This window comes from Lepidothrix coronata, unplaced genomic scaffold (genome assembly GCF_001604755.1).
Source record: "Lepidothrix coronata isolate B3197 unplaced genomic scaffold, Lepidothrix_coronata-1.0 Scaffold24, whole genome shotgun sequence".
Lineage (NCBI taxonomy): Eukaryota > Metazoa > Chordata > Aves > Passeriformes > Pipridae > Lepidothrix > Lepidothrix coronata.
Window position 1 is genome coordinate 2731423 of NW_016690204.1, and position 23275 is coordinate 2754697.

The following is a 23275-nucleotide window of genomic DNA, read 5'->3' on the forward strand; positions in this document are numbered from 1 at the left end:
CGCCTGCATTTGTACTGACTGCACTGCCCGTACTGACTGCACCGCCTGCATTTGTACTGACTGCACTGCCCGTACTGACTGCACCGCCTGCACTGCCTGCACTTCTTGTACTAACTGCACTGCCTATACTGCCTGCACTGCCCATACAGACAGTACAGATACCAGTACCCTGCCTGCCCTGCCTGTACTGCCTGCACTGACTGCACTGCCCACCCTGCCTGTACTGACTGACTGTGCTGCTTGCCCTGCCTGTACTGCCTGCACTGACTGCACAGACACCATTGCCCTGCCTGCACTGCCTGTACTGGCTGCACTGACTGACTGCATTGCCTGCATTGCCCTGTCTGCGCTGACTGTACAGACTGCACTGCCTGCCCAGATTGCACTGCGTGCATTGCTCTGCCTACACTGCTCTGTCCTACCCTGCCTGCCTGCACTGTCCTGCCTGCCTGCCTTGTCTTGCCTGCCCTGCTCACACTGTCTGCACTGCTCTGCCTGCACTGCCCTACCGTGCCAGCACTGCCTGCACCATTCTACCTCTGTCCTGCCTGCACTGCCGTTCCTGCCTGCCCGTCCCCCCTGCCCTGCATCCAGCCATGTGCCCAAGGTCCTTACACACCTTCCCTCACCCCACAGCCGAGCAGCCCCTGCCTGTCCTCTGCCCGGGACGCCGGAGCCCTGGGAGCTCTGGGCCGGGGCCAGCCGCCCCCACAGAGCACTGGCCCGGGGCCTGGGACTGGGAGCCCCGGTGCTGGGCCGTGCCAGCGGTGGCTGCAGATCTCATCATGGTGGGGGCTGCCCCGAGGGGGCATCACGGGGGCCAGGGCTGGCCGTACCGGGCAGGCAGAAAGCGTCCGGCAGCGGGATGGCGGGGATGGCACTGCTCCTCTGCCTGATCCTCGCTGTCACCCTGCAGGGTGGCCTGACCCAGGTGCCAGGACCCCTGGCCCGCCCCGGCCCCGGCCCCCTGATCCTGCGGCTGCGGCGCCTGGAGGAGCAGGTGGGTGCAGGGGAGGGGAGGTGGTGCTGCCCAGCCTGTGCCAGGGGGGCACTCAGCATTTTAGGGTGGGCAGGGACCCGGCACGGGGATGTGGGCTCACCCCACCTCATCCCACTCCCTTGCAGTTTCTCCGGCTCCAGGAGGTGACGCTGAGCCATCTCCAGAGCATCGCCAGCAACTACAACATCTCCTATAACATCGATGGGCGCTTCCAGGCGCTGGCGGAGCAGGCGGAGGCGGCTGTCGCTGCCCGGGCCGCCCTGGGTGCTGAGCTGGCCCGGCTGGCCACCACCGGCCGGCGGCTGCACCGCCGGCTGAAGCGGCTGGAGGGCACAGTGGGTGCCCTGAGCCCCCTGCACCGCCCGGCCACCCACCCACCGGGTGCACCGGTGGAGGCTGGCACTAAGCCACACGGCCTTCTGGACGCTGCCCGGAGCCGGGACAGCCACCTGGAGCAGGAGCCATGGCGCCAGGCTGTCCCCAGCACCCCCAGCCCTCGGCGCCCAAAGACGAGGCGGTGGCAGCAGCGCCGGCAGGAGGAAGGGCACTGGTTGCCGGCTGATACCAGGCCTGGTGGAGCACCCGCGGAACATGCAGAGACTCCTCGTGATGCAGCACTAGCACCCCAGCCCACGGCACTGGTGCTCCCCACCGTGACCACGGTCCCCCGAGAGCAGCCCCCAGCCCGAGAGCAGCCAGGGGAGGGCAGGTACGGCCCCCTTTCCTCCGTGCCCACTTCCCCCGCCTGCCGCACCGGTGCCGTGCTGCTCTTCCCCAACACCTCCGCCGGGCACGGGGCTGTCCTGGCGCTGGGGCCACACCGGGGGCTGCGGGCACTGTCACTCTGCTCCTGGCTGGCCACCTCAGCCCCTCGCCTCGGTGCCCTCCTCTCCTACTCCACCCAGTTCGGCCGCAGCGAGCTGGCCGTGCGTGGCCATGGTGGGGATCTCCCCGGCTCCGCACGCTTCATCCTGGGGGACGGGCAGTTCCGGGAGCTCCCGGTGCAGCCGCTCCTGGATGGCGAGTGGCACCACCTGTGCCTCACCTGGTCCTCCGGCCAGGGCCGGTACCGCTTCTACGTGGACAGGCGGCTGCTGGCCGCCGGCTCCGGCTTCCAGCAGGGCTACGAAATTCCCGCTGGGGGCTCGCTGGTGCTGGGCTGGGAGCAACACGGCCCCAGCAGGGACTTGGGCACTGCAAGAGCTTTTATGGGTCACCTGGCTGGTTTCGCTCTCTGGAGACGGGCTCTTCTGCCCGGGGAGGTGGCCAGAATGGCGACCGGGCAGGGGCTGCCCCGCGGCCCCCTCCTCACGCTGGGCGATGCCTCACTGCAGGGCGGGGTGCGGAGGGTGGCGTGTCCCTGCCTCCAGCACTGCCTGTGACGAGCCTGGCAGCAGGAATGGTGCCGGCTCCCAGCGGTCACGGCTAGCTCATGGTGCCGATGCCGAGCTGGATCCTTCTGGGTTGATGGGACGCCCGGCAGAGAGGACATCCCAGGACCGGGACCATCGGAGGTGGGGCAAAGGGAAAGGGGCCTTGGCAGCCCGTATGGCACAGGTGGAACCAAAGCCAGAGGTCGCCTGCTCCCAGAGGACGTACGGCCCATCCTTCCTATTAAAATGCTCCCGACAGTGGAGAAACCTCACTTATTTCTGCCCTGGTCTTCATTGTAGTGCTGTGCCACTCAGAGCCCGGCAGGAGCCGGAGCCCAGGCTGGGTCACGCGCGGGTGACCCCGCTCGTCCCCTGCCCCTGAGTCAGAGCAGGGGAAGCGGAGCACGGGACAGCCCGTGACCGGGGTGAGCCGGCGGGGCCGGAGCCGCTGCCGCCGGTCCCGAGCGCTGCCCCCGCCCGCGGGGCTCCTTGGCCAGGCAGGGCTTTGGGCCGGGCTGTGCTGCTCCAGGGGGGGCTCGGGCGAAGCACACACGCTCCCAAACAGCCGCCCCGCGGAATTCTGTGTCCAGAGAGCTGGGGCAGCACCGGCTCCGGGCGCTCCCGGAGCCCCGTGTTCCCGCAGCCTCGTGTTCCCGGGGGCGGCGGGGCGGCTGTGTTCGCTGGGGCAAAGCCTCGCGGAGGACTCGCGGCTTCCCGGGCGCCGTCACCCGGCCCCTGGGCGGCCCGGCCTGGCCCGTCTTGTCTCGTCTCATCCCGTCCCGATCCGTCCCGCCAGCCCCCAGGCAGTCCCTCGGGAAGGGGGCAGCGGGACTACAACTCCCATGGTGCCCCGGGGCGCCCCCGGCCGCCGCGGCGGTCACGTGACGGCGGCGGTCACATGAGCGGGCGGCGGGGCAGGGCCGGGGCCGGTGTTGGAGCCGCTGTCGCCGCCGCCCCGCATGGCCAACGTCGCCAAGAAGGTGTCCTGGTCCGGCCGCGACCGCGACGACGACGAGGACGGGCGTGCGGGCGAGACCACCCCGCTGCTCAACGGTACCGGCCCCGGGGCGGCGGGCGGCGCCCGGCAGGTGGGTACCGCCACCGGGAGCGGGGGTGGGGGATCTGCGTCGTCCCGCGCAGGGACTGGTTTGGGGCTGGGGCTGGGGCTGGGGCCGCAGGTCGGGGTCGTGTCCACGCCCCCCTCCGTCCTCGGTGGGGTTTAACCATGTTCGTCGCCCTGAGGCTGGGTGGGGGTGTCGGGGCTCGGCTACCCGAGCAGCCCCGGGGGCGGTGGGGGCTCCCCCAAGGTGGGAAAGCAGAGCCTGGCGGGGAGCGGCGGGGAGGGAGACATGGCCGGGGCGCTCGGGGCACTCCTGGGAGAAAAACTGAGCGCGGCACCGAGTCAGTGGCGAGCCGCGGGCAGGGCCCGTCACGGGGTGTCCGCGCACGGCGGGGCCGGGCCAGGACCCCCCGGCTCTGCAGGGCCGACTCTGCCCTCTCCTCTGCCGAAAGGTGGTCCCTGACAGCAGGGCCTGCTCCTGCCCGCTGGGGCTGCTCCCGTCATTCATGGAATCGCAGCTTGGATTGGGCTGGAAGGGACCTTAAAGATCATCTCGTTTCACCCCCTGCCATGGGCAGGGACACCTTCCACTAGCCCAGGTTGCTCCAAGCCCCGTCCAACCTGCCCTTGGACACTTCCAGGAATGGGGCAGTCATAGCTTCTCTGGGCAACCTGTGCCAGAGCCTCCCCACCCTCACAGGGAAGAATTTCTCCCCAATATCCAATCTAAATCTCTCATCTTTTACTTTAAAGCCATTCCCCCTTGTCCTGTCTCTATCTGTCCATGTAAAATTCATCACTACTAAATTAATTTCTGCCAAAAGCATCATTCTGTGGGAGCCCCTTCCCTGACATGCTGCTGCCCAGATCAACAGGTTGGGCTCAGACACAAGAGCATCTGGCACTGCTGTGGAGGGTATTGTGCAGCATTTGTCAGGCTACACTGGCAAAAAGCAAGTCCAGGGTGGGTCTGGACTTTCAGGCAAATAGATTTTGGGTAATTAAGTGAGGAGAACTTCTCTCCAGTGTACCCACTCGGGCCGCCTGCCTGGCAGTCTCCCCTCCACATGCCACTCGATGAAGAACACCGAGGCACTTGGCACATGTTACAGAGCAAAGCTAAGGCTGGGCAGGCTGGGCTGGGCTGTGGTGTGGGTGGGATGTCAGGCTGGGTCCATGGAGCACCAGGTGCGAGGGGGACTGTCTCAAGGTGATGTCCTTGGATTTTCCATGAAGTTTTCTGGGAGACTTGAGTTTAGATAGGGAGGAGCAGTGCCAGCTTTTGACAGCTGTTGGCAAGGATGTCTCACCCAGCATGATTCCGTGCTGCCCTGCTCCTGGGCAAGTCAGAACAGCCAGCTAATTAGAGGGAAATTTAAGGCTCGTTAGGCTGGAAGAGCCTCGTGGAGTGCTGTGGGAGTGGGGAATGGAGTCTGGAAGGAGACACATGTGCCATGGCAGCTGTTCTGGGGCGAAAATAAAAGTAATCCTCCTGGGCAGCACAACAGGACCCTGTGTATTCACAGCATGTGTGGAATCCTGCAGGTCTGCGGGGTGTTGAAATAGGGATTAACTAGATCCCGTGGCTGCAGGTCAGTTAGGAAAAAGTTTTCCTTTTGGCTTGGAAGAAATGCCTCAGCTCCTCTGCAGCAGGGGCAGCTGGAGGTGAAGACTCAGCCCGGACAATGTGATTTGTCATCACTGTGTCCCTTCACAGCACGGGCAGCTGAAGTCACAGCTGGTGACAAGGCACTGCTTGGCATTTTCCTTGGCAAAGGAGGAGAGTGAATCCCTGGCTGGAGCTGAGCCTGGCAGTGGCACTGACCTGGCTGGGTTGTCACCATAGCACTGGGGTTGCGTTTCAGTGTAGGGCAGCTGCTTCTCCCTTTGCCCCAGATGCTGTGGAGTCATGGATTGAAGTGGGAGGGAGGGCAGGACAGCCTTGGCAGAGGAACAAAGAAAGGCTGGAGCTGCTTAGCTCAGGGGAGACTAAAACTTGGGTTGTGGTAATACAATAAAATGTCCCCAGTGGAGCTTCTTCCCTTTCTGATGTGCTCATTTAATGAAAATGAAAGTGATCTTAAGGCAGCCAAAGGAAACACGGGTCTGCAGCTCCCCAGCTGAACAGAGACCTGCTTGAGGGCAGGAGGTGAGGAAGGGGTGGATAAACACACCTATGACTATGGAGGAGATGCTACAGGGCTGTGCTTGAAGTCTTCTCTGGTTTTGGGGCCAGTTGAGTGCTGTTCCAGACCTGACTAAGCCTTCATCCTCTCACCAGGGCTTTCCAGTCCCTTGACATATCAAGAACTGAGAGTCTGCCTGTACAGCTGAGCATCACTCCTGCTGTGGGCTGTCCTTTACCTGTGTTCTCAAGCCATTTGTGTCAGTTCTCAGGCTGGAAAGTGGATGGACAATTTTAGTAAGAGCAGCCAATTTCTATCGTTAGGCCTTTTTTGACAAAGAACTCTTCTTCTTCGCTACCATCAAAGGTATTTGTGCTGAAATGCCTTGACTTTGGGATTGGTACAATGCTCTTGCTCCAGAGAGTGCCTGGAACAGGCTGCTGCTGCTGAGCAGCTCGTCCTTCTTAGCCCCCTGTGTGTTTATTCTGCATCTCTGGGTGTTGTTGGTCTCGTTTTCTTGGTCTTGTTACTCTCCAGTAACAGGATGCAAAATGCAGCCTTAGTGACTGGGCAATCAAAAAAACTTGGTGGGAGGAGGGGAAGAAGAGAAATCTGCTGTAGTGAGCCCTGATTCCTGGCAGATTGGCTGCAGATATTACACCCCAGGGTACCAGCAGAGAGGCTGCTTGTCCCTGCTGTTGGGAGTCTGGAGGTGACCTCCCTGGAGAGCCACTGCCTTCAGGTGGTAGCAGGAGCTTCTCCAAGCAGAGGAGTTTTGGGAAGTTTTCTGCTGGGTGCTCACATGGTCAGGGACTGTGGCAGCGCTTTTTCCTTGTGCTGCTCCTCTGCAGAGGGGACACATGGGACAAGGTGCCTGGAGAAAGGCCAGGGCAATAATGGCATCTCCCAGCCTCATGCAGGTGAGGGTCAAGGAGCAGCTGTGCCCTGGAGTGGCAGTGGGAGGCTGGAAGCAAAACTGTAGCTGAGTGGTGGCACCTCGGGGAGAGTCCTGACACTTTCTCCCCTGTCACCTCCCTGGAGGTGAGCCCCTCTCCCCTGTTATGAGCCTGTTCTCTCCTGCTATGGAGCATTTTGGGGGTGATGCTGAGTTGGTTTGAAGCCTGTCTCAGCTGTGGTTGTGTGTCAGAGGAGGGGATTTCAAAAGCCTTTCAGCTCATCTCCCCCATTCGATGCCATAACCAGTGAGGGGGTTTCCTGTGACAGGGACCTGATGACAGCCTGGAGCTGTCTTTTCACTCAGGCTGGTATCAGGGGCTTCTTGGCAGAGTGTGCCAGGGCCAAGAGGGCCCTGGGGGCTGGAAATCCTCTTCCTTCCCTCCCACAGCTTCTGTAATACAGCTGTGAGCTCCTGCTGTGGTCTGTGCTGTGCTTTATCTCATCGATAACGGAGAGTCACGTGCTTCCAGATCGTTACTGAGCACGGGCTGGTGAGTAGGGGTGGCCCTAAAAGATGAAATGCAAATGCTCAGTGTCTGAATCAGTTCTTTAACTTCACTCAGACAACAGCCCTGTGCAGTGTATGGGGGGACTCTTCATGCTGGGCCCCTGGGGGTAGGTTATGTCCTGCAGGGAACACCCAGCATGATGAAAGGGGAAAGGAAAGTCTCTAGCCCAGCCCCTGCTAAGAGCAGGTCCCTTAGACCAGATCATTCAGGGCCACATCCAGTGGAGATTTGGGTATCTACTTTGCACTCTCTTTGGCCCCATGTTCAGGATGTCTCCACCCACAGGGTGAATGTTTGGCTCTAATAACTAAGGCAGAAGTTCTTTTACTGCAGATTATCCACTGCTTCTTGTCCCATCAGTGCAAAACTTTGAGGAAAGTCTGGCTCTGTCCTCTGTGTAACCTCTTGTTGGGTGTCTGGAGTTGGCATAAGGATCTCCCTGAGAGGCACCAGCTTCTCCTTGTATGTCTTACCACGTGCTCCAGCCCCTGACTGTCTTGCTGGACTCACTCCTGTGACTCTGTGCCTTTCTTTCCTGGGGACCCCAATGTGAACACCAACTCCCAGGTGTGCTGCTGCAGGTGCCAGGTGGAGCCCTGGGATCCCTTTCCCAGACCTTCTGGCTGTGACCTTGCACCACACAGGAGGTGTTTGACCATCTCCACTGCAGATTTGTGCCACTACTCCACTCACCCACCAGGTTGCTGCAAGACTTTTTCAGCAAAGCTGCTTTCTGACCACTGGGGCTCGTCCATCCCAGGTGCAGGGCTTTGTATTTGCCTCTGTTGAATTTTGGGGGCTTCCTTGCAGCCTGGTGAGGTCCCTCTGAGGAGCAGCCCTGCCTGCCACTGTTCCTACTGCCCCACTGACACATGTTAAGCAGTTTTTGTTCAGTTCAAGGCTCCAGGCACCTTTCTGCAGAGCTCAAAGTGGGTAAGGAATTAACTTTACCACCCAAATGGGGCAAGTGCCGAGGGCTGGGTGCCATCTCATGTGCTGCTGTTGCAGTCAGGCTCAGCTGATCCCAAGGCCTCTCCTGGGACAGGAGAGCTGTTAACCCATCCATGTTCTCTGGGTTTTGGCAGCAGTGCATATTGTTATGTGGAGATATCTCTGTGTGCCATGGTCACACCATCATCACACGTACCCGGGATCAGCAGCTGCCTTGGCCTGAGTTTGAAAACATCCCAAGGAGGGCATTGCTTGGTGAATCTTTGAGCTGTGCACAAATAACTTTCTGTCTTGGCTCCTGGCTGCCTGAATCCTTCCTTTTCCTCTTACCAGAATTGAGTGCTGATGGAAGTAGCCTTTTCCTGCCCTCCTGGCATGTGATTTCTGAGACAAGAGCCAGCCCTCTGCTCGCAGATGCCAGAGGGATGCCAAGGCTTGGGGGGTGGGGCATGTTAGAAATACACTGCTTGTCTAACAAAGCTCAGCTTCAGGTTCAGCTGCTGCTCCTTTCCTTTCATCTGGGTCCTGCTGGTGCTTGATCCATTGGGAGTTGAGCTGCTGTGTCCTGGCTGCTTGCTCCCACAGGGAAGTGGGGGATGTGGTGTGGTGTCACTGGTTCACCCACATTTGGTCTTTCCATGGAACCTTGTAGCTAACAGAAGGAGAATTTTCCCTGAAGGGCTGATCCTGTCCAAGGTCTGAGCCCAGGCCTGAGGAGGGAACAGTGTGTGAGTGACCTTTTCCATCTCATGTCCTTGATCTTGCCCTGGACATGTGGCCTCTAACAGGAGCCCTAAATCTTTGTGCTTCCTGAAGCCAGGTGGAGGTGGGTCCCAGCTTTGTCCCTCCCAGGCTTCAGGGTGAGCACCATGTCCTTCCCCCCTCCTCAGGATGGCGAGGGCCTGGCTGGGACCTCTGCCTGCCACCAGAACAGCTGGGCACTGAAACAGGCAGTTCCTGCCTCCAGCTCGTGACTCTGCCTAAGTTCCCACCCAGGGAGGTGACAGCTTTGTGTGTGCCCACTTGCAGGAGTCCACAGTGGTCTGCTGTGACAGCCAGGAAAAGGGTCTACCTGGATCCTTTCCACAGGGATTGTGGAGCCCCATCACAGACCAGAACCAAAGCCCAGGCTGATCTTGCCAAATCAGTGCCTGAAAACAGCTTCATGGAGCACTTTGGGCTTGGGCTGCTGGGACTAAAGGGCACCAAAGATGGTTTGAGAGGCTGGAGCAGAACCTGTCTGCAGGTCAGGGAGTGAATGAGAATGTGGAGCAGACAGAGAAATGGGAAAATAGGTCAGGCTGCAAACACAAAGGGATATTCTTCGTCTGCAGTGACGTGCATGGCTCCCAACTGCTCTGGCCTGCACGTTCCAGATGGGATCGGTGGGGATTAAAGCAGCGGGGGCTCGATTTGGGACCTGCCAGCAGGGAGGGACCAACATGCCAGGGCCCCACTGTCGCTTGCCATTCTTGCAGTCCTTTAACCTGGCAGCTGGGGAGGGGTGAGGCTCTGGAGGGGAACATCTTAATGGTGTTTGGGCTGTGCTCAGTGACAGTGCTGCTCACACCCTCGTGCATCCCTGTGTTTCACAGTGAGCAGGGACAGCAGCTGCCTGCTCCCCCCGGTCTCCTCATGGCCCTGCCCAGCTGGGGGCTGGCTCAGCTGCAGCCCTAGCCCCTGCCTGTCTCGACCAGGAGACAGAGTTGCCTCAAATAGCCCAAAAACTCCTGCGTTATGCAACTGCACTGCCAGTAAGGAGCCTGAATGGTCACCAGCGAAAGGAGAACCTGCTCTTCAGAGGGAGATGCAGATGCTCCTTCCCAGCATTGCACTGGGGCCGACTCAGGAAGGCACTGATGTCCCCGAGGCTCTGCCCACTTCCTCTGGTGTCTGCTGGCTGGCAGCCAGCATGGCTGTCACTCCACGCCCGGCTGCTCCAAGGGTGGCAAACACACTGACGTGCTCATCTCCCCGGCTGGGAACCGCTGCCCTGGAGCAGATGGCAGAGCCAGATGTGCCCTCAGCCATCCCTCACTGCTGGCTGGGCTTGTGGCTGTGGAGGTGGTGCTTTGTCCAGAGGCTCTGTCCCTCCCCAGCCCCAGGGCAGCGTGGAACGTGTCGCTGGGCACTGCGCTCTGTGGCTGGAGGTTTGTGGTGGCCAGCCCTGAATGAGCTGCTCCTGGCTGGCAGCTTCCCCAGGTGAGCTGGCTCTGCCAGCTGACAGGTTGGAGCAGCTCGCCCAAATCCCAACAGGCTGCTGCTGGCTCTGGTTCCCTCTGGGATAGTGGGTCCCATCTCCTCAGTGTGTGCTCTGAGAGCAGGATGCTGTGTTTTGGGGGGCTCTGGCGGTGGGCAGACAGGCAGAGCTCAGTGCGGGAGGTAGAGCAGGAGCATCTTGCATGCCTGCTCCTTCCTCTTGCTGAGACTTGCAGTGCATTCAGGAATTGACCTCATTTTCCCTTCTGTCCTCAGCTCACTCCTTCCTCCTTCCTGCGCATCGGGCAGCTGAGCAATGTGGACCTCAACGAGGACATCCATGAGCTGGTGAGTGGCACAGGGAGGGTCTACTCTTGCTGAGACACCTTCCCTTCTTCCACTAACAGCTGCTGTTATTCCCCCCTCACATCCTGCTTGTTCCATGGGGACTCTGGTGCTTCTTCCTGGGCTGGGTGACCTTCATGGCATGGGCAGCTGCTGCTGCCCCGGGAGCCCCTCTGGCATCCTCAGTAAATGCTCTAATTTGGAACTGGGAACAGCTTGCACAGTCAAAGGGGTTTGGGAAAGGGAGTTTTGATTTCTGCCCAAAAACATGGATATGCTTGAAATAGCTCCTTGCCTTTGGCCAAAGGAATTTCCTGCCGAGGTGAAAGGTTGCTCTCCCTCAGGGCACGGAGCTGCTCAGAGGCAGTGCTGGGTTAACATGGCTGGGCAAACCCTCCACCTGCTCCTGGAGAGACATCCTGCCCGAGGGGTGGAGAGGTGCTGGGTGAGGGTGCACACCTGACAGCTGGTCCAGCTGCATTAAACTGGTGGAAAATCATCCGAGATCCCGGCCTGCCAGCCAACTTGCACCTACAGTCCTCCCTGAGCATAAAAACAAGTTAAACCAGCAGTTGCACAGCATAGGGGAGGGTTGGACTCAGACCTCACCATCCTAACGTGTGCATCACATCCCACAGCAGACAGAGCTCCCTCGGCAGCGTCCCAACGAGATCCCCCACAATGAGAAGCTCCTGTCGCTCAAGTACGAGGTGAGTGCCCATCTCTGCTCTGCCCTCTGGGATGCAGCAGGTGAGGTATGAGGAGCAAGGGCTCATGGCTGCTCACTTAGGGGGGTCTCAGTGGGGAAGGAGTGGAATTGAGGGAGGAAAATGATACAAGGGTGTGGAGGAGCAGTGTGAGGGGCTGAGGGCAGCGCTCCCCAGCATGGGAATCTCCTCCCCTGCACTGGATGGTAACAGCATTTCCCTTTCCTGAACTAGAGCTTGGACTATGACAACAGTGAAAACCAGCTATTCCTGGAGGAGGAGAGGAGGATAAACCACGCGGTGAGTCTTGCTGTGACCCGGCTGCCTGCTCTCCCCAGCCCATGGAAGCTGTTCCCCCTGCCAGGCTGCTGAGAGGGGCCTCTCCATGCCAGGGGAGGTTGTGCTCAGTGTGTGAGCTGGGATGGGTTTATAGACACTGACCAACTTATGATGAGCCATAAAATCTCAGGAGCAAGAACCCAGCATGGAGTGGTTGGAACGAGAGCTAATCTGGGTCCATATGGTGTCATGGGGCAGGTCCCTGAGCAGAGGGACTTCTGGAATCATGAGAGGCATCTGCCCTGGGGGCAGCAAGAATCCCAACAGGAGTGGCCTAACAGAGGCAGGCAAGCTGGAAAAGCACCTTAGGGATCCCACAGAGGGGCAAGGCCACTGACTTAAAATAAATAAAATAAGTAAGTTGGGTCAGCATCAGTGCTCCCTGGCTCTCCTCTGAGCTGCCCAGCCCTGGGGCTGTGTTGGGGTGGGTTGGGGTCCCCTGGAAGCTGACAGGGGCTGGGCTGGATGGCAGCAGGGTCTGACTGCTGTCTGCCCCTCAGGCATTCCGGACAGTGGAGATCAAGCGCTGGGTGATCTGCGCCATGATCGGGATCCTCACCGGCCTCGTCGCCTGCTTCATCGACATCGTGGTGGAGAACCTGGCTGGGCTCAAGTACAGGGTGGTGAAGGACAGTATCCTCATGGAGCAGTGGCCACCAGCTAGCTGGGAGCTGCAGGATCTCTGCTCCTGGAAGCTGTGAAAAGGGTGGTGGGGGCGAGAGAGCAGTGCTTCCCGGACTGGGTTTGGTGGCACAGACCCTGCTGCCCAAGGTGCTGCCAGGCTGAGCTGTGGCTGGGCACTGCCCTAGCAGATGAGGCTCCTCCCTAAGGGCACAGGGGCCCTGAGCAACCTGCTGTAGTGAGTGTTATCCCTGCCCATGGCAGGGGGTTGGAACTACATGATCTTTAAGGTCCCTTCCAACCCAAACCATTCTGTGGTGGGAGGGGTGGTACCCCAGCAATGCTGGTCTTTCCTTGAGCTGCTGCCCCAGACATTGACAAGTTCACAGCCAAAGGGGGCCTCTCCTTCTCCCTGTTGCTCTGGGCCACCCTGAATGCCAGCGTGGTGATGGTGGGCTCTGTGATCGTTGCTTTCATAGAGGTAAGAGTTTGGAACTGCTCTGAGTTCTTTAAATGGGCGAAGCAGGATCATGTCTCCAGAAAACATTTGAATTTATGTAACAGCAAATGTGCTTCTGCCAAATTGGCTCCTGGTAGCCCCAGCTCCTCGGTGTTGGCTCCAGCTGTGCTGTTGAGTTTCCCTGGGGCTGTCAGACTGCTGGGACGTGCTGCCCTTTGCTGGCAGCCTGGGGCAGAGGGTGTGCTCCAGCCTTGGGTGTGGGTGCAGCTCTCCCAAGCCTTGGCCCCAGCTCAGCCTCTCCTTGTTGGATGTACATGAACCCTGACAGAGACCAATCTTGCTGGGTGCCTCAGGGTCACACTCTGGAGGACGAGCTGGAGACTGTGACTCCCTATGGACCACCCTAATCCATAGTGTCTTCCCTGTGGCTTTGCCCTTGTTCTCCCTGGCCACCAAGTATGAACCTTCTGCAGCACAGGCCTCTTGGCATGACACAATGAGGGAACACAGGACCGTCCCCAAGAACCCAGCCAGTTCCTTCTCCCTGGCACATTTTCCCTTAGGAAGTGGGTGCCTCCCTCAAACCTACCTCCAGAGCCTGTAGATAAGCTTTGGCCTCATCTCAGAGCCTCCCTGAGGGTGTGCTGGGTGCACCCTGTCCTGAGAGACAGGGTGAGGTGGCCAGTGTGTCCCCATCTTGTGTGTGACAGCCCCTCACCGTCTCCCTGCTCCCTGCAGCCCGTGGCAGCTGGCAGTGGCATTCCCCAGATCAAGTGCTATCTCAACGGGGTGAAGATTCCACACGTTGTCCGCCTCAAGGTAGGAAGCGGGAGGTGGTGGGATGGCCTGGGCACGTTGTGTCCTCATGGGGTGGTCCCTGCCCATGTTGTGGCAGAGGAGGAGCTGGCACGAGCTCCCAGCTCTGTGACTGTTCCCCCCAGTGCCAAGGGTTAAACCTCCTGCCCTGGCATCAGCAGCTGGCGCTGGGAAGAGCAGCTCTGGGTAATTTTTTGCTCTGGCCAAGAAGAAAATTCACCAACCTCGTTGCCACAGTGGGGGGCTGAGAATCACAAGTTCCCCCCAGTCACTGGCTCCTGCCCCAGGGCTGGCTGGGTCTGTGTCCCCCGAGGCTGCTGGGGTTGTGTTCTTTGTGCCACCCCTGTGATGAGCTGTGCCTGTCTCTGTTTTGCAGACCCTGGTGATCAAAGTCTGCGGGGTCATCCTCTCGGTGGTTGGCGGCCTGGCCGTTGGGAAGGTGATGACACTGCTGCCATGGTGGTACCCACTGCTGGCCTGTTCCTGTGCTGGGGACAGGGCACTGGGGTCCCTGTAATAATTCCCAGTGTATTTCCTGGTATCTGCTGGTGCCAAGGTGACTGGTGTGGCCAGGCTTGGGGAGCCCCTAGGGCACATGGTACCACTGCACCAGCCTGTGTGTGGCTCAGCTGAGGGCAGGAGAGCAGCAGCCTGTGTGTCCACTGGTGGTTGTCCCTGCAAATATTAGATGGGGCAGACTTGGGTGCTTCATTAGGACCTTTCTGGCTTGCTGGGATCTAAGGCAGGCAAGGGAAATGTATCTCCTCAGCTCGAGGGAACAGGAGGTGGCCGCGGGAACCATTTGCTAGAATAAGGATTTCAGAGAATCATGGAATGGTTTGGGTTGGAAGGGACCTTACAGCTCATCTCGTTCTACCCCCCTGCCATAGGCAGGGACACCTTCCACTAGACCATGTTGCTCAGAGCCCTGCCCAACCTGGCCTTGGACACTTCCAGGGATGGGAAGGGGGAAAATGTCAAGTTCTGTATTTCCCCAAGAGAAATCCTCCCATCCAGCTTCAGGACTGCGAGCTGGTGAGCAACATCCAACCATCCCTGTTCTTCCTTCTCCCGTCTGACTCTGCTCTCTGGCCTGTAGGAAGGACCCATGATTCACTCTGGAGCTGTCATTGCTGCTGGGATCTCCCAGGGAAGATCCACATCTCTAAAGCGAGACTTCAAGGTTGGTGTTGGGGTCTGAGAGGCTGTGCTGCAGGTGCCCCTCCTGTACCAGACCAGGCTGTTCCTTGGGGTCACACTGGGGGCTTGGGATCATACAGGGCATACCCCATGTCTCCCCTGAACTCATGCCTGTGCCCAGCCCTAAACCTGCCTTTGCTCTGGTGTTTCAGATCTTCGAGTACTTCCGCAGAGACACGGAAAAGAGGGACTTTGTCTCAGCTGGAGCTGCTGCCGGTGTCTCAGCTGCCTTTGGTGCCCCTGTGGGTGTGTATCTTGGCTCCCTGGCACAGAGCACTGCCTGGACATGGATTTCCTCAGGATATTGCTCCCACTTGCTCGGAGACAGCTACCAGGATCTGCACAGAGCACTGCAGGAGCCCTTGTGTGAAGTGTCTGACCCCACTCCAAGTTTTCCTGCCGTGCCATGCAGGTCTTGGGAAGAGAGGAAGGAGTCTTGGATCCCAAATGTTGCCTCCCTGGGATGGAGGAAGGCAGTGAGGGGCTTCACTGCGATCAGTACATCTCTGATGGCTTGGTGGGCTTGCCTGAGCCTTTGCTGGAGCCTGGGAGCTCTGGGTGGTGTGGGGCACATGGGATGGGGTGAATTTGGGTGCCTTGGCTGGTGCTCTGAGCCAAGGGTGTCATGTGCCCCTTGTGAAGGTGTTGTGTCTTGTACTTGCAGGGGGTGTCCTGTTCAGCTTGGAGGAAGGAGCTTCCTTCTGGAACCAGTTCCTGACCTGGAGAATCGTAAGTGCTGGGAAGCAGTGGAAGACTGCTGGCTCTGGTGTGAGGTGTTGCCTTTTCCCAGTGCCCTGTAGCCCCAGGCCTCCTCTCATCCCTGCCCCAGAAAGGCAGCTGTGTGTAACACATGCCAAGGAACAGCATCCCAGCTCCCCTTCTGTGTCCTGGTTCTCAGGGGCTGAATTTGGACCTGTCTGAGCTCCATCTTGCTACCAACTCCTTTCCAAGGGAGCTGCCTTGGGCTGTGCCACAGGGCAACAGAGAGGCAAAAGGAGTGAGCCCCTGGTCAGCTGCCCAAAGTGCTGCCTTAGGGAATGTGGCCTCTTGTCCCCACCACACCGTGGGCACCAAGCCCTACCCAAGGGCCTTGGGGGGTGGTTTGGGGTAGTTTAAGGGGCACGTAATGAGGGAGCGGGGATGGGGGCATCTGGCAGTGACTCTGGGCTGCATCTCCTTCCAGTTCTTTGCCTCCATGATCTCCACATTCACCCTGAACTCTGTCCTGAGCGTTTACCATGGCAATGCCTGGGATCTCTCCAGCCCTGGGCTCATCAACTTCGGCAGGTTTGACAGCGAGGTATGGCACAGGAGTTCCCCATGCAGGGCTGTGGGGTGTCCAGGGGGACTTTGGGGCAGCTCTGGAAGCCTCTTGCTGACACAGACTTGTGGTGTCCCAGCGGTCAGTGACTGGCTGTGGGACTGCAGATGGGCCAGGAGATCTGAAACCCACTTCCTTCTTGCTTGCAGAAAATGGGATACACAATCCAGGAAATTCCTATCTTCATCTTTATGGGAGTGGTTGGTAAGACAGTGCTGCCGTTTCAATTTGATTAGTCTGAATAATTTCCTCTGTTCTCTGTCTGGGTCTAAAAAGCTTTGGCATCCAGTTTCCTGGGGAGAATGGGGAATCCATTAAATTCTGGAGTAGAAGCTGCTTGTGGGGCTTATGCAGGGGTGAGAGCTGGATCCTGGCCCAACCCTGGTAGAAAGTCCAGCCCCTTTAACCCGTGTTGAGCAGGGTCAGTGCATTGCAGTTGTGGGCAGCCCCTTGCTCTCATGTGAGCTGCCCTTGTCCCCATGGAGTTGGCATGTCCCTCACCTGCCTGGTGCCAGTGCTGTGACACTGGTCCCCAGCCAGCCCGCTGCTGCTGCCAGGCTCCTCTTGGTGGCAGGTCCTGGCTGTCTGCAGGACAGTGTCTGTGTGTCCCAGGGTTGCTGGTCACGCTGGGTGGGTTGTTGATGACCTTCACAGGTTCCCTGTGTTGTGGGCAGCCTGGGCCCTGCGTGCTGAGCTTTTCCTCTCCCACATCTGCAGGTGGGATCCTCGGGGCCCTGTTCAATGCCCTCAATTACTGGTTGACGATGTTCCGGATCAGGTAAGAGCTCAAGAGGTAATGAAGGGGATTGGTGTGGGTTGGTTGGTGCCTTCTGTGCTCTCTCAAAGCACAGAAGCAGGGCAAGATTGGGGCAGGATCAAACACCCATACCCCTCAGCCCCAGGGTTACAGCTGGAGCAAAGGCTGTAATTTCTCACTTATAACATGAGCAACAGCAGCCCTGGAAAATGCCACATGTCTCTCACTGCCTGCAGCTGGGGCTGTGACCCATAGCATCCCACCACTGCTCTAACTCTGCCAAGGGTTTCCTTCTGGAGGGCCCAGAGAGGTGCAGACACTGTGCAGACCTGTCTGTCATGTGCTCTGAGAGGAATGAGAGAATGGAAGGAGCTGATAAAGCCACCTGAGCCCAGCCTGGCACAGCCAATACCTGTCACCAGCTTTCCAAACCTCAGGACTGCCTGGCAGGCTCTGGGAAGGGAGAAGAACCTGTCCCTATGCCTGATATGATGTGCCAAGCCAGGCTGAGGGTGATCCTGCCCACACCCCTGGGTGCCACCCTCACTCCTCTGTCCCCTTCGCAGGTACATCCACCGGCCCTGCCTCCAGGTGGTCGAGGCCATGCTGGTGGCAGCAGTGACAGCCACTGTGGGATTTGTCATGATTTACTGCTCAAGAGATTGCCAGCCCATCCAGGGAAGCTCTGTGGCATATCCCCTGCAGGTAGGATATGTGGGAGAACAGCATCCATGGTGGGGGCCACCTTGAGTCTGGGCTGAGCAGGGAGACAAGATCCTGCTGTGTTTTGGGGCACTGGACCTCACAGATGATGCCCTCCACTGCAGGCAGAGCTGGAGACCCAGAGATGGTTTAGGTGTTGTGGTGTAGGTGTCCTCACTGTCCAGAGCTGGCACACGTTCCCCTGAGCAGCCCTCCCTGCCACAGGGCAGCCACTTCTAACTCTCTTACCTTGCCTTTTCAGCTTTTCTGTGCCGATGGCGAGTACAACTCCATGGCCACTGCCTTCTTCAACACACCTGAGAAGAGCGTTGTCAACCTCTTCCATGACCCTCCAGGTCTGTGTGCCCAGCCAGGGGGTCCTTGAATGTGGGCAGGGAGGGACTGGTTTGTGCAAGGTGGCCGACCTGTTCCCTGGCCGCTCCTGGGATGAGGCAGAGGGTGATCAGCATGGCCCCACGAGGGCTTCCCAAAACACTGTGCCTGCTCCTTTCCTGCAGCAATGGAAGGAGGAGGGATGGGTGCCACTCCTGGTGGCACCTAGGAGCTTGGCCAAAGGGCTGTGGCCTCAGGAGACTGGACAAGGCCCTGTTTTTGTTCATGCGTGTTTGCAGGCTGTTGCTCCTGAGTTGCCTGGGAGCATGTCTGACCCTCTCTGGCCGTCTGAAGTCCATTCTGGAAACGTTGCTGGCTGTTTTCTTAATTAGCAGGGCCTCTTGCCCCAGAATGACTTTACCTTCTGGGCAGGTTGCGGAGGTGGATCTTGGGGTTTGGATTTGCTTGAGAAATGCAGTTTGGTTCTCAGGTTCCAGCTCCATTTCCCTTGGACCTGATGTAAACACAGTGTGCCCTCTGCCTGCTGCTCTGAGTTCTGTGCCCAGCTGCACATGGGCAGGGGGCAGAGAGATCCTCAGCCCAGAGGGTGCAGCTTGGCCACCTGAAGCCAAGAGATGACCATCCTTTGTCTTGGGGCTGCTCCCTGCAGGGCTGGATCGTCCCTGGCTCAAGGCTTCAGTCTGTTGACTTCTCTGTGAAAGAGGGGTTGCAAAATACTTGTTTAAACTAGACTGAGCTGCTCAGCAATCCTAAAATAGCAGCTGGCCAAGTTGTGGGGTCAGCAGGGTCTCACTGTGATGGCACAGCCCGTTCTGTGGGGCAGCCTGGGACTGGCTGGAGCAGCCGTGGGAGCTGCAGGATGGGGGGGGTTGCAGGACCTGCTCTGTGGAGTTGATCCCAAAGCTGGCAGTGGGACCTCTCTCTTCCTGACCTTATCCTCCAGCACTGATGGTCCCTTAGGGCTCTGAAGTTTGTCAAGCTGCCTCATGGGTGGCTGGGAACCTCCGGGCTGGGAGGGGATGGGTCATCATGGGTCGAGAGATGGAGGAATGGGATGGGAGGGCTTGGCATGGCCCCAGCTGATGGTGAGGCCCTGGAGGGGACAGAAATAACCTGAAGAACAAGTTTGAAAGGCTTGTGCTGCCAGGGCAGAAGGTACAACCCAGTGAGAGGGACTCTCACTGCTAGGAGTGTGCCATGAGGTTGCTCTGTCTGTCCTCCCACGGCCACAGACCATCCCAGGGTTCTCTGGACTGCAGGACCGGCACTGACTCCCCATTCTGTCCCCACCCCAGGTTCCTACAACCCCATGACTCTGGGCATGTTCACACTGATGTATTTCTTCCTGGCCTGCTGGACCTATGGCCTGACAGTGTCTGCAGGGGTGTTCATCCCCTCCCTGCTGATCGGCGCGGCCTGGGGGAGGCTCTTTGGCATCTCCCTGTCCTACCTGACCAAGGGCTCGGTGAGTCCTGGGGGTACAGGGGTGTTGGGGGGCGTGAGTTGCGTCACTCAGCCCTCCTCCCTGGCTGCTGGGCAGGTGGCATGTGCAGGCAGAGGGCATGGAGCTGACCAAGAGCTTGGCACGGCTCTGAGGTGGGCTGGCTCCTCATTTGATGCCTTCATGAGCTGGGTCTGGGCTTTCCCGTATCCTGATGGAGCTCTGATGGAGCTGGGCCGTGCAGGCAGCCTCAGGCACCTCTCCCCACTTCAGAGGAGGGTTTGAGGGCCAGGGCACTGCTCATTATCTCAGTGCCCTGGAGCCAGCAGGTGACTGGTCTCCTTCTCTCTCCTGTGCTCAGATCTGGGCTGACCCCGGGAAGTATGCCCTGATGGGAGCTGCTGCACAGCTGGGTGAGTTCCCCATGGCATGGTCTTGTCTGGGGTGAAGGTGGCATGGGAAAAAGCAATCCCTGCTTTCCTGGCACATCTTCTTCCCCAGCTGAAGCCCCAGCCTGGCTGTCAACTTCTTAATGCCCCTGCCAAGCACAGGCAGTGCTGGGGCACCAGTGAGGGCTGGGCATGTCCAGGGCACCCCTGGCTATGTGGGCAGTCCTGGATCACCAGGATTCAGGGGCCTCAGGTGTTCTGCTGTCCCCTTGCTCCATGTTCCCCTGCACTCCTGAACCCCAACCCCCCCGGGTGCCTCTGGCAGGTGGGATCGTGCGGATGACACTGAGCCTCACGGTCATCATGATGGAGGCAACAGGCAACGTCACCTATGGCTTCCCCATCATGCTGGTGCTGATGACTGCAAAGATTGTGGGAGACTATTTCGTGGAGGTGAGGGCTGGTGTCCTCACAGGATGTGGCTGTGGGTCAGGTTTGGTGATGCTGGGGGGCCATGGGAGGCCAGGACAGGCTCGCTCTCAGGGATGAGCTGCTGCCTGGCTGTGCCCCTTGGCATCTCACCAGGCTTCTCCTGATGGCTTGGTTCTCTTTGCAGGGGCTCTATGACATGCACATCCAGCTGCAGAGTGTCCCCTTCCTACACTGGGAGGCCCCTGTGACGTCCCACTCCCTCACAGCCAGGTAGGTGGGATGGGGGATGCTTGTCATTCCTGTGGCAGCAGCTTTTGGATCACACTGTTGGCCTGAGCTGGGAATGGAGGTGGTCCTGGGAGCATGGTGCCATCAGCCCAGCTCCTTCCCCAGCGGGGCTGTGGCCTGCAGTGCATTCCTTCCCCTCTCCTTGTCAGGTTTTGGGGACAGAGGAGACATCAGTGCTGAGTTTAGCATGTGTTGGGAGGGATATTTAGGGTATGAGGATCATGAGGCCCTGGCACAGGTTGCCCAGGGAAGCTGTGGCTGCCCCATCCCTGGAAGTGTCCAAGGCCAGGTTGGACAGGGCTTGGAGCAACCTGGGATAGCGGAAGGTGTCTCATGGCAGGGGATGGAATGAAATGAGCTTTAAGGTCCCTCCCATCCCAAACCATTCTGTGATTCCATGATTCTGTGTGTACTGCCCTGGGGCTGCTTTTCACCTGGAGCCTTCCCTGCAGGGAGGTCATGAGCACTCCTGTCACCTGCCTGCGGAGGATCGAGCGGGTGGGCACCGTCGTGGACATCCTCAGTGACACCTCCTCCAACCACAACGGCTTCCCCGTGGTGGAGAGCAACCCTGACACCACACAGGTGGGCTGGGTGCCACTTGGGAAGGGGGCACAGCTGTGGGGTGGCCACATAGGGGGCAATGTGGGATCCTCACCTTCCCAGCCTGTCTCACACACGGTGCTGTGTCGCAGGTGGCCGGACTGCGGGGTCTGATTCTGCGTTCCCAGCTCATCGTCCTGCTGAAGCACAAGGTGGGTGATGCTGCATGGAGGCCCTTTGGGTCATGTGTGAGCCCTGCTGCCCATGTCCCACTGGTGCCTCAGACCCCTTGTGTCCTGCCTTGCTCGGGAGGAGCTGGAAGAGGGTCCTTGTCATCTCCCTCAGCTCACTTCCTGTCTCTCACCTCAGGAGATAGTGGGGGCTGCCATGCCATGCTGGAATTATTCCAGCATCATCCTGCACCCCACTGGCCTCACAAACCCCGAGTGAGTGGGAAACAGGCTGTGCTGCTGCAAATTGTCCATTTGCCCCATGCTCCTGCCCTCTTCCCTCCCAGACCCTGTGCGTTGTCCTGGTGCCTGTGAGCTCTGCAGGACAGTCCTCAACCATCTCGTTCCTCCCAAGGTGTTTGTGGAAAGAGCCAACCTGAGCCTGGTGCAGCGGCGGCTGAAGCTGAAGGATTTTCGGGATGCCTACCCCCGCTTCCCCCCCATCCAGTCCATCCACGTCTCCCAGGACGAGCGCGAGTGCATGATCGACCTCAGCGAGTTCATGAACCCCTCTCCCTACACTGTGCCCCAGGTAATGGCCAGGACCCCTCTGCCCAGCACCCTGGGGGTCCTGGGAGGGCGATGGGTGCTGGCTGGGGGTGCTGCAGCCCCCACAGCCCTGCTCTGCCCTGCAGGAGGCATCTCTGCCACGGGTGTTCAAGCTCTTCCGAGCCCTGGGACTGCGGCACTTGGTGGTCGTGGACAATCGTAATGAGGTGAGTCCCTTGCTGTGTCAGAGCAGCCTGAGCTCCCCAGGGAGACAGGGACATGCTGCCCTTGTCCCCAGGCTCTGTGTGCCCACCTCAGGCTGTGCCCTGTCCCTTCCCTGGCAGGTGGTGGGAATGGTCACCCGCAAGGACCTCGCCAGGTACCGGCTGGGGAAGGAGGGCCTGGAGGAGCTGTCGCTGGCACAGACGTGATGCAGAGCTGCCCAGCAGAGACAGGGCCTGGCCCCTCAGGGCTGGGGACCCCCTTTGGCAGGAGATGGGGAGAGGACTGGACCAGGCTGTGTGGGCAGTGCCTGCAGCACCGGCACAGCCGTGCTGCCCTGGCTCTCCTGCCTGTTGCTGCCTTCCTATGTCTACTGCCTCCTCACCCCTTCCTCTGCTTCTCCAAGGGATCAAAATGCACCCTTGGCTCCGTTAGTTCCTGGGATAGGCTCTCCCTGAGGGTTGGGTGAAGGCTGGAGTGTTCCATGGGGAGCAGAAGTGCCTTGCTGAGCTGGGCATAGTCCTCTGCCATGGCATGTGGCCTCTGTTTCCTCATCCACCCAACCTGGACTGTCTGGGACCTAGCCCTGCCCTAGACCTGGCTGCAGGTTCTGTGTGGGAGCAGAGGGGACATGATGGGGCCCCCTCCTGCCCCCAGGCCCCCTTTGACCCCTGTCCTGTGCTGGCTGGGTCAGGCTGAGCTCTGGGGTAGGTTCTTGCCTCCCTCGCCCCTTGGGCCAGAGGAGGGGGCCATGCCCTGCTTGGCTGTGCAATAAAAGGGCTCCCATGGTTCTGCAGCTGCCACCCCTGGCTCTTTCTTGGCTCCCTCAGCCACTCTGACCCCAGCCCATGGGCGGGGAGACAGCCTTGGGGTTCGGGGCAGGGATGGGGAGGGAAGAGCTGCCTCCCCTGGGGCCATGTTGGTCCTGCAGCCTGCCACTCCTGCCACCACTGCTGCTTCCTCTCCCCTCCTCCCACATTGGTGTCCAGAGTCACTCCTGGGGCTTATTCTGGCCCTTTCCAGCAGTCTGGGCCCTGCCAGGCATCCCAAACCCCATCACCAGCCCTGGATATGGCCAGGGGTAGGGAGCAAGGCCTGCACTCCTGTGGGTGATGAGGAAAGCTCCTGCTCTGGCACCTCACTCCCCCATCCTTCCTCCTCTCCTTGGCATTGCCCCCTGCCTGGGGATTGCCCCCTCCTCACTTGGGCAGGGCAACCTTGTGTCTGGAGGGGCTTTCAACTGTGGGATCTGTGCTGAAATAAAGTCTGTTTGTACTTTTATTGTGGTGCTGCCTGTCTCTTGCTTCCCTTCTTCCCCTGGGGCCACTGCCCAGGCTCGGTGCCACCTCTGTCGGTGTCCTCTGGGGGCTGAGCTGAGCCCTGTCCCCACTCCTTCTACTGGGAGGGCACAAGCTGGGGGAGGGCTGCATACTGGGGGCTGCCC

At 59.4% G+C, this 23275-nt stretch overlaps 2 protein-coding genes across 3 annotated transcripts; both read left to right on the forward strand.

Moving 5' to 3' along the window:
• Positions 1-865: 865 nt before the first annotated feature.
• PTX4 (pentraxin 4) lies at positions 866-2382 on the forward strand. Its single transcript, XM_017808679.1, has 2 exons — positions 866-1000; positions 1126-2382. Exons 1-2 carry the CDS (start codon positions 866-868, stop codon positions 2380-2382), a joined length of 1392 nt encoding a protein of 463 aa, XP_017664168.1.
• Positions 2383-3275: 893 nt separating this feature from the next.
• Positions 3276-23112, forward strand: CLCN7 (chloride voltage-gated channel 7). 2 transcript variants are annotated; one of them, XM_017808889.1, is made up of 25 exons: positions 3276-3461; positions 10452-10523; positions 11159-11230; positions 11462-11527; positions 12067-12199; positions 12559-12668; positions 13386-13466; positions 13840-13902; positions 14563-14646; positions 14816-14909; positions 15328-15392; positions 15847-15963; positions 16134-16188; positions 16702-16762; positions 17308-17446; positions 17706-17799; positions 19093-19262; positions 19600-19651; positions 19953-20080; positions 20244-20329; positions 20800-20932; positions 21043-21102; positions 21476-21652; positions 21756-21836; positions 21954-23112. In XM_017808889.1, exons 1-25 carry the CDS (start codon positions 3333-3335, stop codon positions 22038-22040), a joined length of 2409 nt encoding a protein of 802 aa, XP_017664378.1. In that variant the 5' UTR covers positions 3276-3332; the 3' UTR covers positions 22041-23112. The 2 variants fall into 2 exon arrangements, with proteins under 2 accessions (XP_017664378.1, XP_017664379.1); XM_017808890.1 differs by having other exon boundaries at positions 3280-3461; positions 11162-11230.
• Positions 23113-23275: the final 163 nt, after the last annotated feature.